Source organism: Rhamphochromis longiceps, linkage group LG15, assembly GCF_057381845.1.
Source record: "Rhamphochromis longiceps isolate RC_006_pf linkage group LG15, R_longiceps_female_GT1.1, whole genome shotgun sequence".
Taxonomy (NCBI): domain Eukaryota; kingdom Metazoa; phylum Chordata; class Actinopteri; order Cichliformes; family Cichlidae; genus Rhamphochromis; species Rhamphochromis longiceps.
In genome coordinates, this window is record NC_140571.1 from 8,380,857 (window position 1) to 8,398,086 (window position 17,230).

The 17,230-nt window shown below is 37.1% G+C and overlaps 2 protein-coding genes and 1 long non-coding RNA gene across 3 annotated transcripts; 1 reads left to right on the forward strand and 2 right to left on the reverse strand.

Moving 5' to 3' along the window:
* Positions 1-394: 394 nt before the first annotated feature.
* Positions 395-3,823, reverse strand: armc1l (armadillo repeat containing 1, like). Its single transcript, XM_085381552.1, has 7 exons — positions 3,716-3,823; positions 3,114-3,285; positions 1,924-2,015; positions 1,535-1,703; positions 1,333-1,446; positions 1,056-1,130; positions 395-948 (listed from the first exon to the last, which is right to left on the reverse strand). Exons 2-7 carry the CDS (start codon positions 3,264-3,266, stop codon positions 754-756), a joined length of 798 nt encoding a protein of 265 aa, XP_085237678.1. The 5' UTR covers positions 3,267-3,285; positions 3,716-3,823; the 3' UTR covers positions 395-753.
* A 44-nt stretch (positions 3,824-3,867) lies between these two features.
* Positions 3,868-8,188, forward strand: mtfr2 (mitochondrial fission regulator 2). The gene is made up of 8 exons (XM_085381551.1): positions 3,868-4,017; positions 4,695-4,877; positions 5,025-5,129; positions 6,230-6,354; positions 6,592-6,800; positions 6,911-7,190; positions 7,375-7,555; positions 7,668-8,188. The coding sequence occupies exons 2-8, from the start codon at positions 4,806-4,808 to the stop codon at positions 7,719-7,721; spliced, it is 1,026 nt and encodes a 341-aa protein (XP_085237677.1). The 5' UTR covers positions 3,868-4,017; positions 4,695-4,805; the 3' UTR covers positions 7,722-8,188.
* Positions 8,189-11,624: 3,436 nt separating this feature from the next.
* LOC146651997 (uncharacterized) lies at positions 11,625-16,957 on the reverse strand. Its single transcript, XR_014907534.1, has 4 exons — positions 16,782-16,957; positions 14,984-15,036; positions 14,343-14,423; positions 11,625-12,011 (listed from the first exon to the last, which is right to left on the reverse strand). It is a non-coding gene; the product is annotated as an uncharacterized LOC146651997 (long non-coding RNA).
* Positions 16,958-17,230: the final 273 nt, after the last annotated feature.

Consider the following 17,230-nt stretch of genomic DNA (forward strand, 5'->3'; position numbering starts at 1 on the left):
GCCATTACACTTCATTTTCACTCAGCTCCTACAAATGATCTGCATTAGGGTCCTCAGACTTGAGCACTGTCTAACAGTACCACTAAAGAATAAACTTGTCTTGATTATGTACTGCAGGACATTACCAGCAGTACACATGGCATGCTGTTATATATTTGATGCTATAAATGTAAAAATGTATATTTTATTACTACCACAAAGATTTGAATATAGCCCTTTACTTCAGAGGAAGCATGAGGTGAGCTCTCTGAATCATTGTAAAAGTAAAATCTCTACAACTGCTGCAGCTGTACTGCTTCAAATGAATAAAAATTTTTGAACTGGTTACCTATTCAGTAATTTTACCTTATTTTGTTTTTCAAACTCTTTAGCCAAGAAAGAAAACAGAACAGAGTACAGTGACAACACAACATTTGTATTCTGTAGCATAAACCAGCAACAATTAAAAACAGGACAGAAAGAAGCAGTCAGGATTGTAAACAGTTTCTGTACATTTTAGGAGGAAATGAAATTTTAAAAACAGATTTGAAAGAAATATTTACACCGAATGAGGACAGATGATTCAAGCATTTTAGTTTCCAGTCAACTCAAACAATAAAAGAGATCTAGCCCAAAATCTGATTATCTCACAAGAACTGAAATGCTGACTTTACAGTAGAAGCCAGGACTCAGCTGTGGTTTCTCACAACAAGTAATGTCCATCCAAGTTAAATACACCGGAATGAGTCTTAAAAGCACCTCCCTGTGACTGATTCACCAGTAAAATGTTTTTGTGAGGAAACTGGCAGCAGCGTTGAGCCAGCTACCGCTGGAATCTTCCTTGGCTGTGGTGCGGGAAATTGCTCGATCGACCTCCCTCACAGGGCTCTCCTCTTCTTCTGGGAGGTAATCCGGCAGGGCTGAGTTTTGAGGCACATCCACTCCAGATGATTTCAAAGGAATATAAACCTGAAGACAATGTTATTTAAAAAACAAACAAATTCATAGTTAAACTTTAACTTACACTTCCATATCCTAATATCCTTTACTGAAAGTATATTCAAGTATCCAAGCACCTCTTCTCCTGCCTCATTCTTTATCACTTGTTGGGCCGACAACACCTTAGTGCCAGCGATGGCTGTTGCCAGACTCTGCAAATGGGACATCAGGGAAGAGTGTGAGGTTAATGAAAAATTACCTTTTCTTAAAAATGGTACAATTTCTAATTTTAAACATTTGATATGTTCTATTGTGAATAAAATGTGGTTTTACTTGACTTTATTTTCATTTTACACAGCATCCCAACTTTGTTGGTAAAATGTTGGGTTGTAAATGTTTGTCTTTGCTTGTTACCTCAGTGGGCAGGTCTGAACGGATGCGAACAGTACATCTCTTGGATGCCATTTGGAAAGTGAAGCTTATCACTCCTTTGACCTTCAGAAGAGCTTCCTCGCACAAACCTCGATGCTTAATGACAGAGAGATTACATAATTAAACTTACTGGTGATTATAATAGCTACATAAATGAACTGTATGTAAAAAGCAGTCGACTTACAGAGCTGTCCAAGCCCTGTATGTGCAGAGTGATGGACTTGGCCTTCTTGTTGGAAGAATTGAGAAAGAACTGGGGTTTCTTTCTTCTCTCAGGCGGAGGATTAGCAGGTGCATTGAGAATATCGTAAACTTCCTTGGCCAAAGAGGTGATATCAACAGAAAGACCATCTCTGTATGGAGAAAGGTTATATTTAATCATGTGCTTTGGAGGTGTGAACACTCACCTTCATTACAAACTTATAACTATGTTATTATGCAAAAAAAAAAACGGCACAGAATTTATGCATTGAAAAAGCAGCCAAGTATCACTGTAAATTTTACATAGCTACATTAAAATGCAAATGAAATAATGTGTTCATTCACAGGTAAAAGTAACCATGGGTGTGTCACCTTGCCAAAAGATTCTCCAAGCTCACCATCATACCCAGTTCATTCTTCATGGTGGGGATGTTGGTAGATAACTCAGCCAAGTAACGTAGGGTCTGAGGACAAAATAGCACAGAAGGGATTTATATACAGCCATGCTTACAGTTCAGCGACACAACAGTGGTATTATCAGTGCACATCAACTTTAGATTAAGTATCATATCACCCATTTCACATGCTTCATATAACCTGCACATAATATAGATTACAGGAGACTTTTCTCCCCCAAGGAATTAAGCAAGTATACTTAATAGGCATGGATGGGTCACCTCTAAGTAATCACATTTATGTTTTGCTTTCAGAAAGGCTCACAGTGTGGGGGTTTAAACCTTCACATAACACATCAAAGATTCCTTCTTTAGGACCATGAGGAGACAAATCCCTGAGAGGGCTGAATTAGGAAGATCAACCACTGTAAAAATCACATTATGAGCTTTAAAAACCTTCTTTAATTGGTAATAAGACTGGAAAACATGGAAAATATGTCTTTTAAATGATGCACAGTGGTGTAGTGATTAGCGCCACATCTCACAGCTAGAAGGTCCTAGGTTCAAATCCATCTGTCACGTTCTGTGTAGAGTTTGCATTAGCTATTTGCTGATGCACTGCCATTTAAAAATGAAAATGTAAAACAGCAGTTTGTCCATTAGATGGCACTCTGCTAAAAGGAAAGTTGCCTTTTAGCAATATGTTAACAGGGAATATAATCTTTGGAATATCACAAACAGGAGCCAGTCGGATCTGAGCAGAGCTGAAGTAGAGCGTAAAGAAGTTAACAAACAGCTGCCCATAACATTGTGTGTGTTTGAAAGAAAGAAAAGTGCTTGCTATATTGAAATATCAGACTTCTAAATCTCCAAATATTCTGTCTTACAAATCCTACATCTAATTAATAGGCAATTCTAAATTGGCTGTGAATGTGAGCATGAACATTTGTCACTATGTTTAGTCCTGCCACACAATAGATATGTCCACGGTGTACCCTGCCTTTAGTCTTATGACAGCTGGATAGGCTCCAGCCCAGCCTTGACCCAATGATGAAAGCTTTCACCTTCACTGGTCTCTCTCTTAAAAACAGAAAGCAACCTAATGTTATTAAAACTATGTAACTAATTGAAATTCAGAAATAATCTGAATCCCGTCCAATAACATACCTGTAGAGTTGCAAAAAGGACATCTGGGTTCTGGTGGTCCAGGAAGAGAACCAACCCAGGGAGACAGCCCTGATCCTGGACTATCACGTCGCGGTTCTGGGGCTCAGAAGCCAAGTCCCGGAGCTGACTCACCACCGACAGTGCATCCATCATCTTTAACAACTTTATCGGACTGTGAAAAACATTTACAAAGGAGTTAGTCATTCTCAACGTTTGGCATGTGGTGGACAAAATATCTACTTAAGAGTGTTAGGTAAACGACGTGCGGCTGTTAAATAGCTTTTCCTATCCCAAAACTGTCCGGTGTGAGGTCATACTACAATTCCTAATGAATGTTTCAAAACTACCAACATTGTCAAACATACAGGCCGGATTAATGTTAACAAGTCAAGCAGCTACGCTGCCGTTGAGAATGTGGCTAGCCAAAGAAGCTAGCTAACTACTTTAGGAGAAAAGGCTAAATAAACTTAACAAAAAATACATTTCCTCTTTTTTCGCTCCATCTTCATAACCAGATATTGGGGAATCACTTTAACTGCTATTCTATTAAAATATATCACAGTTATAATTAAACTGTAGTTTTGTAGCTAAATGTTTCTTACCCAGGGCAGAAGCAGCTCGTGCACAAATACAAATTTGGTGCAATCACCCGATTGGTCGACTAGCCTCCGCTTACGCCGCAAAGTCGCCCACCCCTATTGGCTGCTCTTACTACTTCTGTATCCACAGCCAACCAGAAGACGTCTCGCTGCTGCAGCGTTATTTGACTTTACAGACTCCTTTTAATCTGAACGCGTGAGCGAAAAAAGGGAAGCTGCAGATTCTCGGTGAATATCATTTAGTTTACAGTATCGTCTGGGAACATGGCTTGGGAGAAATGTAGCTGCTAATTCACGTTTTGACGGTAAGTGCGACTATATGTTTTTTTTTTCTTTTTATCGTGTGAAATCCCGGAGGTGTCATGCACGTTAATTTTGATGATCCACGCAGCTTTTCCACTGCGGTGCCTCTCTGCCCCCACTGCTCAGAACGGCAGGACACTGTGTAACTTACACCTAAAGTCAGCCATGCTCTCTCCAGTGTGCTGGTACACTGAGAGATTGCTGCCGAATCAACATCCAGTAGTAGAGACCGACATTTGTCTCTGAGCATCAGTGATGGCAGCAACCGACCGTTGGCTGCACTTACTTTCATTTTGCTGTTGTAGGTTGTGTCCTGGTCATTCTCGTATGGGTTTAACGTTTTTCTGACCTTGACAATTCCAATGTTTAACTCTAACTGTCTGAAGCTACTTTGTTATCAATACAAACCTATGCATTCGTTATATTTTAAACTCTGTAAGTCTATAGGTTTGAGAGTCGTGGTGTTTCCTCTGCAGAGAAGTGGCAGATGAAGGAATCGGTGGTCACAGATTATCAGATTACTATAGTCATTATCATCATTATTGTTATTATTTTCCTAGTATCAATATTTGAACCATTATTTGTTTGTTGGTTTCATATGTGATTTTTACTGTGAGGCATTATCTTACTTTACGTATGTGTTATTTTTGGGTTTTTTGTTCTTGTTGTTTTGTTTCAGGTTTCAAGCATGTGACTTAGACCCATCCTTTCTGTGTTGGCCTCCCACCAAGACACTCAGCAGAAAGCAGAGCTTTGCAGTCATCAGCTGGTGCAAGAAAACATCCTTCCAATGTCCCTAGCAGAGGATGTTCTTTATGTGCTGCGCATCGTCCTGGAGTACTTTGGTGTTCCTCCAGACGTGGTATGTGCACAGACGCACTTGTGTCATTCTTTTGTTTTGCAATACTCAAACTCCCGAGGCATCCGTGGGTTGCTTGAATCAGTGAACTGTTAAATCTGACGTTGCGACATTATGTTTCTGTCTTGTCTGTGTCATCGTGCATTTTAGCTGGTTCCAGTGTGGAATAGTCCGCTGTGCGGTCAGTATCGCAGCATTGTGCGGATGATTGGATCAAATCTCCCACTGACACCGACACCACGTGTCCAGTTTCAGGTATTGTACAATCTGTGTTTTACAAAACATGTTTGACTTTACCCAGTCAGCACTGCTGGCTAAATGAGTCCATACACTTGCATGCACGGTTGCATATAATATACAACACAAATGGCTATTTGCAATGAAAACAATACATTTCTCTTGTACATGCATAAAACAATCAAGAGCTGCAGTTGATAAGGGTGACCACATTTTGATTTCCAAAAAAGAGGACACTTGGCTCAGTCATGAAGAACTTGCTTAAAGAAACATATTTAACATATTTAAACGATGCCTTCTCTGTGCGGTTAATGAATTGTAAACTATGTCATATAGGCTTTTACAAGTCAACAAGTGCAAAAAAAAACTTGAATTAAATAATGGTACAGAAATAATGCCTCATCTGCATAAGAAAAATTACCAGTACTTGGTCGATACGAGGGAAATTTCTTTTGCAATTCATTTGAAAAGATCCATTTGTGCTTTGGGATCTTTTAAACATTATTACGCGCGTTGCTGTGCGCTGTCTGTCCCGTGTGTAAGCGTAGAACAACTCACAAAGCAGCAGCACACATGGGTCCTCTGTCGGAATATAGGAAAGCCTGGACATTTTTATCAATCTCGAAAATCCCCCCGGACAGAACGTGAAAAGTGGACATGTCCGGGGAAAAGAGGACAGTTGGTCACCCTACAGTTGATCAATGTAACATTTGGCATGTTGACAGCTTTTTAATTAAAAACTATTTAATTCATTCATTCTACAGTTGTCCATGTTGTTGTTGATAATAACAATAATAGCAGTCTGTGTCCCCACACTACAGACTTCTTTTCTATCTTAAAGAGGAGCTGCAGCTTTTGGCACTTGTGCATTGACTTCATTTTCCAGCCCTGGAGCTTTCCTCTTGCTTTGCTGGTGGACTTGGTGGGCTTTAAGGAAATATAAGAGGAATGACCACCCATACTGTCTCTAATTGTCCTTGTCTGCAATAGAATATAATCAAGGCTTCACTATGAAAAGAAGTTAATGTTATCATAACTGTTTTTAGAATCTCTTGACTCTTATTTCTCTTGTGTACTCGTTTACAGCGTGTAATCCCTCCTTATCCTTGTCTCCTCAGGTCGCTTTGCTCGGCCATAGGCACCATGAATATATCGAGCCCATTGTGGACACACCAGCCATCCCTTCCTTTGCTGATGTCATGTGTGTGTTTGAGGATGAGGGTGACAGCTGTGCTAAAACGAGGTAAAAACAAAAATGACACAGCACAGATAAAATCACCCTCCCTGCAACCCTGAATTCCATAAAAGTAAACATATAAATTCACTCATTAGGCAGTCTTGTTGGATGTGATTAATGTCACTGCATTTACACAGAATCTTACCTTTTTATGTTTGTGAGATGAAAGGACAGCATTGATCATTCTGTCCAGACAACTGTAAGACATTAAATTAATATACGAATGATGTGGGGTCTCCGTAGGAACCACCTACCTCCAGTAAGGCGAAGTACTGTAAATCAAGATGTGATGAGATGTCCAGAACCAGCATTCATACGAGCTCAGAGAGGAGGGCCACCTGTAAGACAGACGCCTGATTCAGAAGCTCTGAAGAAGATCACAGCGCTGGAGAGTGAGCTGCTGAAACTGCGAGCTCAGATTGCTTTGATAGTTACTGCTGCTCCAGCCTCAGGTACACAATGTGTTTGTCTTTGTCCCATTTTTCAAGATGCTTTCATCTTCTCAGAACACCAACCGAGTGTTTCTTTCTTTTTTCTTGTTTTATTTTTCATCGTGTTTTAGGTCTGGTTGAATCCCCAAATGAGCCTGCCTCACCTGGGATTTCCCTTTCCCATCCACTTCCAGCGCTCACCTCCACACCTCGCCATGTGGCTCCTCCTCCTCCACCACCACCCCCTCCTCCTCCCTGCCCTAGCATTTTCACTGGGTCAAAGGAAAGGAAGGATGAGAAAGATCTCGATAAGGGTCACCAGAGGACCAAGGGGTCTGAAAATAAAGGGATGCCCTCCATGCTGGATGTTCTAAAGGACTTAAATCATGTTAAACTGCGCTCAGTGAAGAGGTAAATATGCAGATTTAAAGAAAACTAATCATTAAAAATGTAACTCTTTATATCTGAAGCTGCAGAATGCTTTCTTCATTGCACCAGTAGTTCAGCATCCTGGCGTTTCCTGCTTGTTTTCCTGTAATTTGAAGTAGATCTTCCCCCCCCCCACCTAACAAAGCATATTCATTCTGTTTTGCAGATCTCCAGGGGGCACACCATTTAGGAGGCGCAGTAAAGGAGGTACGGCATTGCTTAATGACCCGGCAGCTCTGATTGCTGAAGCACTGAAGAAAAAGTTCACCCATCTCCGCCACAACACTTCCTCTGACAAAGAGAACTCCCTTGAGCTCTCACCTTTCGGCAGTCCTGAGTCACCTAAGGTTTGTTTTCCATAGATGCGCTGAGATCTTTGAGAAGTTAAAAAATGTTATCCATCCCCTATGATGATGTGCTTGAAGGAGAGTTCCTAACCTGACACCTCTTCTGTTGCAGGTTCCTCACCCCCCTCGGCGAAGTCGGGGACACCGCCACCTGTTACATCATTAAAGAGTGACATCAGCATCAACAGCTCCTACAGATGTGCCTCACAGCGGATTACTACTGCAGCTACTGACTTGTGTTTTTGCTTGTCCTTACTTTGTCTTATTATGGACTACAATGTGCTTGTCTCTGTGTCTGTTGGGATTTTAAATGTGCTAACTATGTTAAAATGTGTATGTTTCTAAGCTGCTGTAAACAAAGGGGTTTGTACACAAAGGTTTTTTTTGTCATTGGATTCTTAACTGTTTTAACTGTTCTTAGCAATATGTTTGTGCAAACCACCTTTTAAAGCAAATAATATAATAAATTTCAGGTAAGCGGTGCAGCTTGCCTGCATTAATGTTTCACTTTGTGAGCCCTACCTTCTTACCTCAACCAAGTGAAATCTGTAAGAGTGGATTCTGAGATTCATAGAGCTCTATTCTATGCAACTGTTAGCAGGATATTTCTATTTTATTAAAGAGTTAACAACACTTTCATCAGTGCACTTTATCTTAATTTTTCAATTTATAACAGACTTTATACAGTTTTCTCAGACAGGCATGAACATTTTCGCACTTTTCTCTCTTGTTTAAGCCATCTCAAAGTTCAAACCTTGTTGAAAAATCAGTGCAGTATTATAGAATGAAATCGAAGGCACCCGCAGGTGACAACATTTAGTCGACATTGTCTGTTTGTTGCGGAGAAAACTTACAAACATACAGTACAGCACTTCAGAGTCACACTGCTAGCGATCGAAGATTTATGTAACTTGACATTGATTGAAATGGTCAACAGCCAATTAGGACGCAGAACACAATGCACAGTAAAAAAAAAAAAAAAATGCAATATTGCACAAAATTAAAATCCGCAAAACAGCGAGGCCGCGAAAGGTGAACCACGTTATAGCGAGGGACAACTGTACACTACAATTTCGGCCTCTTTAGGTTTCTACTGGCATGCATTTGACAGGGGCAGTAGCAATATTTTGGAAAGGGAAACCTCTCACACACTCATAAGAGGAAGCTGCTTACTTTTTCCTGGCACTGCATCTTCCACAGGTTACACACAGTGACACTGATTGACCAATAATGACAGTGTAACACAAAAAAATGTTCATTACAATAGAAATCCTGCTAGTAATTGTCAGCTTATAGTCAATTTTACTGTCATTTATTTAGGATGCCTTGTTATCTTCTTCTCTTTTCTCACTTTCTTAATCAACATTTCATACTTGTCAGTATTATGAAGTATTTGCTCTGACTGATTACGTAGGATCCCAAAAGACTTCATTCTTCTCACTGAATTTATGTCAATCTAATTCTTGACATTTTGACGCCTTAGATATTATGGACACCTGAAATAAATTACACCTGTTCAAAAAAACAAAAAACTGGATTACACAAACATATTTCATATTTCACCAGCAGGTTGGATGTCTGTTTATTTTTGGAGATAAGAAAGAAATGTGCTGAATGATATTTCTCTCTGTGGTAAAAATGCATAATTTTGATACTTTTCATATAATCTGATATTTGTAGTGGTATTGTGACTTCCCTAGAATCTGAGACATTCAGCTCAGCCAGCTAAATGACATTTTGGCCCACAATCTTATATGTTCCTCAGTTTTCAGTTGATGCAAAGGAGAACATTGTGAAACACAGGTTCATTACACTAACCCAAGTCCACTAGGGAGACCATATTGAGAATGGTGAACACACAAAACACAGATGCCAATGAGTAGAGGGCATCAGGACTATTCTTTGGTCTTACACAAGTCAGTAAACACTGGAACAACTGCTAACTGTGCTCCTCTGGATACTCTCCTGAGTTGAAGAATACTTTTGAAGGACTGCTGTCTGGTCATTGAGCTTTACTACTTTGCTATGGAACATTTTAGTAATTTTTCTGTTACAACTTAACATGCTTGTGGTGTTACACTAGAATTACAGAATTATGTTTTTGAGTTTTGCCTTAAATTACAGTTCAAACAAGTGTGTCACAAACTTTCTGTGTTAAGTGGAAGTGCACGTTTGTAATTGTGCAATGCTTAAAAAAATTGATTTAAAGAAGTATGGTTTTGTTATTGTACCGCTTTTAAAATGTTTCAATATTTTAGATATTTTTGTTTAAAGTACAAGGATTTACAAAATCCCTTTATCATTGACAGAAGTCATCTTGCCTATAGACCAATACATATTTTTTAAGGTGGTCATTCAATCTCAAATCAGCCAATGTTAAGAAAATTTCCTGCTTGACCTTTTCTAATTTGCATAAAGATTTTGTCGTGTTTGAACATAATCAGTACTGTGAAATTTTAGGTTCGCATCAATAATATCATATCAGTTTTATTTTTTTGGAAAAACTTTCCACTGACCCACTTTCAGGTCTTCTTTAAGAACACATCAATGTTCAGTATTTGAACATAAATATTTCAAACTCCATTAAAGATAAAAGTCTGTATTTTCTCTTGTTGTTTTTTACCATCAAGTTTTGGCTAGTTAAAATATGAAAAAAAAGTCCAATGTTTGTTCACAGCAATTTAATTTCTGAATGATATGTAGTTGAATTTTACAATACCAAAAAATAAACCATATAGAATACTTGTCACAAAAAAAGGGGAAAAAATGCATATCAGATGCTATATATGGCAATGCTTGAAAATGAACATCTCAAAAACTGTACTCAAATTAGAATAAAAATAATAATCTATTTAAATTTCTAGAACATTCTCCAATTTGCAATAGACATATTATGGTTCAGTTTGGACATATATATTGGAGCATCTAATTTTTTATTACCATTGGCCTACCCTTGGTAAGCTTAAGTTCCCAAAAGAAAAGTATTTTATTTGAGTTTTACTACTGTGATTCAGATTTATAAAGGGGTTTATAAAATAGCATAAAAAACATAATTAATTTGAGCTGGGTTAGAGATTATTTTTCCTGATTGGTCCCAAATCTGTGTAATGTCTTTACACTGTGTAATGTCTTTAAAATTTGTACAAAATATGTAATATGTACTATGTAATTTTATATGTATGTAATATGTATATGTAATATGTACTATGTAATTTTAGTTTCATATATCAAGTACTTTTCAAGATATATTCTTGTGAAAAAAGGTCCGTCAACCCGCTTTAAAACTTTTTTTCAAAATCTACAGCAATTACATTTATAATGATTACTGATAAATTTGATCAAAACATTTCTTTTAATAAAAAGGTCAGTTGACCCACTTTCACACCATTTTTTTTCACGCATTGTTATAACAATTCTAGATGTGATGTAAAATATATGCATGTTTCCCCAGTGATTATTTTTTCAGATATTTGCTTTATTTTGCAGTAAATTCAACTACATATAATTCAGAAATTGTCACTGTCTTCTTCTAATTGTTCCAATGTATTTTTTATTAGTGTTTACTGAAATAGGCTGCTTAAATTTCATAACTTTTTCATGTATCCAGACCAAATTTAAAATCCAGATTTTTTTTATGACAATGAAACAGTAAAAAGTTGTTCATCAGGCATTTATCTGTAATAGTTTTTGAGATAGTCATGTTCAAACATTGCCTCACATTTCATTATCTGAAACACTCAGTTTATTTAAATCCAGGTTGAAGACTCACCTGTTCTCAGCTGCATTTGAATAAAGCACCAAATCCACACTTTAAGCTTAAATTTCAAAACTTACATTTAACTACTGATTTTATCTACTGTTCTGATTTTATCTGTTTTGATTTTATATACTGTTGTTTGTTTGTTTGTTAATTAGTTAGTTAGTTTATTTGCTTGTTTTATTCAATTTTAAATCATGCTTTTTATTTGTTCTTGTTTCTAATGTCTCTGTAAAGCACTTTGAATCACCTTGTTGTTGAATTGTGCTATACAAATAAACTTGCCTTGCCTTGCCTATCTGCAGGAAAAATGGCATTAAAGTGGGTTGACTGCCTTTTTAATAAACTATCTTGCAAACTATTTGATATATATAGCTAAAATTATCACCAAATGTTATTTACTCTATACTCAAACTTTGGAACATAACATTTATATGCAAATTAGAGAAATGTTTGAAGAGTAGACAGGAAATACAGCAGAGGCAGACATGCAGTGAAAGCCAACAGGAAGAAATTAGCTGCTGCATTAAAAAAAATTGACTTCTACTTGCTTTTATAGTAACACTTGATTACAGCAGCTTAGGGTTTGAGAAATGAAATTTACAAAATTATCTAAAAAAAAAAACAAAAACCAAATTGTTGCAGGATCAACTGTAATTGCCCAAGCAGAAATGTTATGATTGTCATCCTCTTCTTTCACTGTGAGAAATACAAAACAGAAAAAAGAAACATCATACATTGTTTATATATAGTCAGATACATAAATAATTGAAAAGCCACCAAATACAATCAGGAGTATCCCTTATTCCATACATCCATTCATCCATAGCTTTAATTCACAGCAAAAATATTGCATTAACTTTTGTAGAAATTAAAGCCATTTATACACAACCCAAAGGAGTTTCCAAATCAGTCTGGTTCATTCTTAAAAAAAGATGTGCACTGACCCAGTCAGTAACACCCAAAGGCCTGGAAGACCACAGAATACAAGTGGGTGATCACAGAATTTTCTGTGGTTAAGAAAAACAATGTCACAACATTGAACTAAGTGAAGAACACTCTTTAGGAGTTACATGTATAACTGTCAAAATCTACAATCATGCGACACCTTCACGAAGTAAAATAGAGACAGTTTATAACAAGGAAGGAATCTCTTGTTACAATAAAGAACAGGTAGACCAGATTAGACTTTGCCAGAAAACATTTATATGGGCCTCCACAGTTCTGAAAAAAAGAAAAGGAAAAAAAAACATGTGTTCGGGCAGATGAAACCAATAATGAGCTGTACCGGAATTACTAAGAAGCATCCAAAGGATGTTTGCCTATGAAACATGGTTGAGGCAGTGTTATGGTATGCATGGTTCTCAGTGGAACCCAGCCACTAATTTATATTGATTTATTAAGCCAAATGCAGCAAAACTGATGGAGCAGTGCTTAATGGTGCCATTGGATAGTGATCCAAAGCAAATGCAACAGCTGCCAAAGATTTTCTAAAGGCAAAGAAATGAGAAATTCTTTAATGGTCAAGCGAACCTGATCTCAACCTAACAGAGTAGCTTTTCAGTTACTGAATACAAAACTGAAGGTAGAGAGACCCACAAACAAGCAGCAACTAAAGATGGCTAGATAATATGAGACACAAATTGTCATGATCCTGGGTCCTTTTGACCCAGCGTTTTGTGTTTTCTGTTATTGTGATTTTGGTTCTGTTCTTCCTCTGTTTAGTGTTTATTCGGTTCTGCCCATGTATTCCTGTGTTAAGTCCATGTTTCTTAGTCCGTGTCCTTGCATGTGTAAGTTCCTGTTTTATTGAGAAGGTCTCTGTCTTATGTCAGTGTGTTCTATTTACGTTTCCCCTGCCTCGTCAGCTGTTATATCTTTCAGGTGTGTTCCCCTCCTGTTTCCCATCCCCTGATTCCTGGCGCGTGTATTTATAGTGTGTGTTACCTCGTCCTTGTTGCTGGTTCGTCTGTGTTATTTGGCGTTTTCGTGTCTGTGAATCTCCTGCCGACATCCTGTGAATTCTCCCTACAAGTTGCTTTCTCTCGTGTTCAGGTTTGGTGTTTAGGTTTTAGTTTTCTCAGTGTAGTTTGTCTAAGTTCGGTTTCTCGCCACACTCTCCTTTTGTTTGTTATCACTCGAGTTTTGTGTCAATAAAGCCCTCTCATTTCACTGCATATCCGTATCTTGGGTCCTTTGATAAATTCACACGGCTTGCCCCGGCAACCCGTGACAGAAATTCCTTTGGGGTTGCATCAGGAAGGCTATCCAGCATAAAAATCTGTGAAATAAAAAATGGAGTACCCTCTGTTGAATCAGGGAGTGGCCAAAAGTAGCTATAGGATTTCTTGAAATAATTCTAAAATAATTTATTTAGACTGATATGTATTACCAATTACTTTTTGGTGGAGATTGTGTCATTGTACAAATACGTACTTTACCTAGCTGGATTTATAATTTTGCAATCTAATCTTTCTTTTACAAGCTTTTACAAATGTTGGTTTCATCTGTCTAAACAGTGTTATTTCAAAACTGGGCAGTCTTTCTTGAAATGTTTTTCAGCAAAGTCTAATCTGGTCCTTTTGTTCATGAGGTTAGGAAAAATATCTTGGGGTAAACCCTCATACAGCATCACATTCACTAAGTTGTCTAGTGATTATAGACTCAACAAAAATATTCCACATGTTGTGAATGTTGATAAAGGATTTTTCTTTGTTATTACATTTTTGATTTAGACACTCCTGAAAGTTTCTACTCTGGTCAAGAATTCTCATTGACAGCTTCCAAATCCAAATCCAAGTCACATCTTTATGACTTAACTTCATATCCATTAGTTTACAAAGTTGAAACTAAGCAAAAGGTGTTACTGTCCGTTATATTTATGCAAAAACATGGATCCGACATTCCACAACTGTCATAATGAAGTTCTTTAAGTATGTTTACGGGTGAATTTGTTTTGAGTCTGAATTTTAAAAAGGGCATTGCAAGAAAAACAACTGAAGTTTTGCTTGATCTAAAAAAATGTTTTACCTTTTGGTATGCTGAACCTTTTAGTCTATCTCCATTGGGGTGACGTCGTCATCCATGGAGGAGACAAATGGTCCAGCGGCACTGAATGGAAAATAAAGGCAAATGCATAAACCACAACACCTGTTTATTTAAGCAGTGGCAATAACAGTATGTTGTAAATTAATTTTTAAACAGTACATAATGGAACTTGCTTAAAATTAAAAATTAAATGTCTAGTCTATTCTACAAAGCAGAATTCAAAGCTTATTGTAAGCTGTTAAATCTGCTTAATTCTGCAGAGTATTTTAAGATTACTAGTTTTCTACTTTTCTACTAGTTTATACTAGTTCAACAAAAAGGTTATCCCTCTCAGGCTCAAATTAAGTTTTTGTTGCTAATGCACAAAAGAATACCTGCAGTGGTACTTCTGAGTAAAAAAAAACCTCATAAAATATGTATGTGGGGTAATCAGGTTGTTTCAAATCTGCAATGCCTGCCTTGAGAGGGTTATACATCTAGCATGTATACAAACAGGTACTGAATATAGATCAACAATAATGTAATGAAGTTTGTCAGTTTGTGTTTAATGTAATAAACACAAACTGTGTGTTTAATGTAATAAACACAAACTGACAATGTAAGTAGAAAAGTGTGTAAGTTACCGGCCAGGAACTGGTTGTTCACCGTAAGCAGTCCAGTCCATCGGTTCTGGTTCCTGGAATGCAAAAAAAAGAAAAACAAACAAAAAACACATGATTCATATCACATTGTGTCGCATTGTAGTGCTATTATACTGCTATGAAAAGCATGTTGTGCTGGATAGGGGTTGCTAAACCCTATGAAAACCTTACTTCGTGGGCAGCGCTAGTAAACGTATTTGGCATAATGGGTGATAGTTTGCCCTTGATCACAAGGTTAAACTCAACCTGCAATTAAACAAAAAAGCTTTATGGAGTTAAATATATTATATAATGGTTATATTATAATACCAAATACTTTTTAAAGCTAAAATTCAACCTTACATATGAGCGATGTGGAATGGCAAGATACACGTTGATAGCGTCCATTTTTCCGGAAGTACGTCAACACGTACAAACTTGGCGTGCTATCATGTCTAACTATTCATGAATGCTATTCACAGATATATATGTACATAAATGCTCGTCATGCAAAACTATTAGTTATTGTATTTTAGTATTTTTAAAACCATTTAATTCCTAATATTTTTTAATTTATGTTTTAGTTTTCTGTTTCTGTTGAAAGCATATATTTGTATTTTACAAAGTAAACACAATTTATGTTTAAATAATGAAAAATATAAAAGCACTAATTTTCTTTTTATGAAAATTATTAACTTTTAACAAGATTTTTAACTAGGTATTCCCTCTATGCTGAAGATGCACTATTTAACATGTGCTCTCAAATGAAGTGTACACAGTCTCTCACTCTCACTTTGGTTTAGCTCAAAACGCACTTCTTCTTTTTGTCTAAACAGTGTACAGTACGATGAATGTGGTTTACGGTCCACACTTCCCCAGTATCTCAAATAAGAGAAAAAGAAGATAGCCTTCCTCACTGGCAGGATTAGATACATATATTAGATGCTTCAAAGAGTCATTTTGTAATTATCAATAGCAACTTCAAAGTTCAGGAAGAGGCCAGCTGACTTCAGTATGTATTTGCATGTATTTTTGCATCTCTAGGATGTTTTTTTGGGGGGTTTTTTTGGTCTCACAAGTAGGTTGTGGATGAATAGTCAAATTTTTTAGGAAGTGTCAGGGTGCTGGGTTTTTAGTTTTGAATTCATGATTCTTTCCTTTACATTATGAAGATGATTTAAGTTCAAGCTTTATATAGTTTAATCTTGAGTTTGGTTCTTTGAGTCTATGTCTTTGAGCTTATTTGTATTTCTACTACAGTCAGGTTCCTTTTGTGTCTTTGTCTCATCCCTGTGTTTCCTGTGAGAGTTTGTCGTGTTCTCTGAGTTTATGTTTCCCCAGTCATGTCTTTATTATTGCATAGTTCCCATTTCTGTATAGCTGTATATCCCAGATTCTGTAAAGTTATTTATTTCATATTCTGTATAGTTTTTTTCATATTTATATCCTGTTCATATCCTGTACATAGCTTGTACTCACTACAGCCTGTACATACTTATAGTTATAGAATATTCACAACATACTTCATACCGTGTACATTATAACATACCATAATAGACCCATTTCTGTAATATACTCACATATCTATATTATTGCTAATATATATTGTAATATATCTATATCACTAAAGCACTTCTGGATGGATGCAAACTGCATTTCGTTGCCCTGTACCTGTGCATGTGCAATGACAATAAAGTTGAATTCTATTCTATTCTATTTATTCTCTCTCTGGCTGATTTTTTTTCCTGTTTGTGATCTCCCTATGTGTCTCACTCCCTCTCTCTGTCTCTGTCTCACTTACCTGTTCCTTTGTTCCTCTCCTTGTGTTTCATCCTTGTCTCCTCAGCCTGTCTCCTCATGTTTGCTCCATGTCTCCCTTAATGTTCCAGGTTATACTCCTTTTCCCAGAAGTGAGGGATTTCGTCAGCTGTAAAGGAATCAGTTGCACAGAGGTGAGCTGATTACCATCAGCTTCTAGGTGTGTCAGACAGGAATGCAGGTAAACAGGAAGAACCCCGCCTTTGAAGCAAACTAGGAGTTTTACAGATGGTTATGGGAAGCGCAGGAGAAAATGTCAGCTCGACACAAAAGGATATCATGAAAGTTTCTATTTCTAAGTAAAGTGACCCAGTATTATCTGCATGGTAGTCCATAAAAAGAGCTGGGTAAAATTCCCTAAATTTTTAGGAAAAGTGCTTAAATGCTTTCTTTAATAACTTATTTACCAGAGGACACATGAAACCATTCTTT

Coding starts and splice junctions, on each gene's coding strand:
- armc1l (XM_085381552.1), bottom strand. CDS start 3,266: ATGATGGATGCACTGTCGGTGGTGAGTCAGCTCCGGGACTTGGCTTCT. Junction 1,704..1,923: donor TTGGAGAATCTTTTGGCAAG/GTGACACACCCA, acceptor TTCTCCATACAG/AGATGGTCTTTCTGTTGATA. Junction 949..1,055: donor AGAATGAGGCAGGAGAAGAG/GTGCTTGGATAC, acceptor CATTGTCTTCAG/GTTTATATTCCTTTGAAATC.
- mtfr2 (XM_085381551.1), top strand. CDS start 4,806: ATGTCCCTAGCAGAGGATGTTCTTTATGTGCTGCGCATCGTCCTGGAG. Junction 5,130..6,229: donor CACCACGTGTCCAGTTTCAG/GTATTGTACAAT, acceptor TTGTCTCCTCAG/GTCGCTTTGCTCGGCCATAG. Junction 7,556..7,667: donor GCAGTCCTGAGTCACCTAAG/GTTTGTTTTCCA, acceptor CTTCTGTTGCAG/GTTCCTCACCCCCCTCGGCG.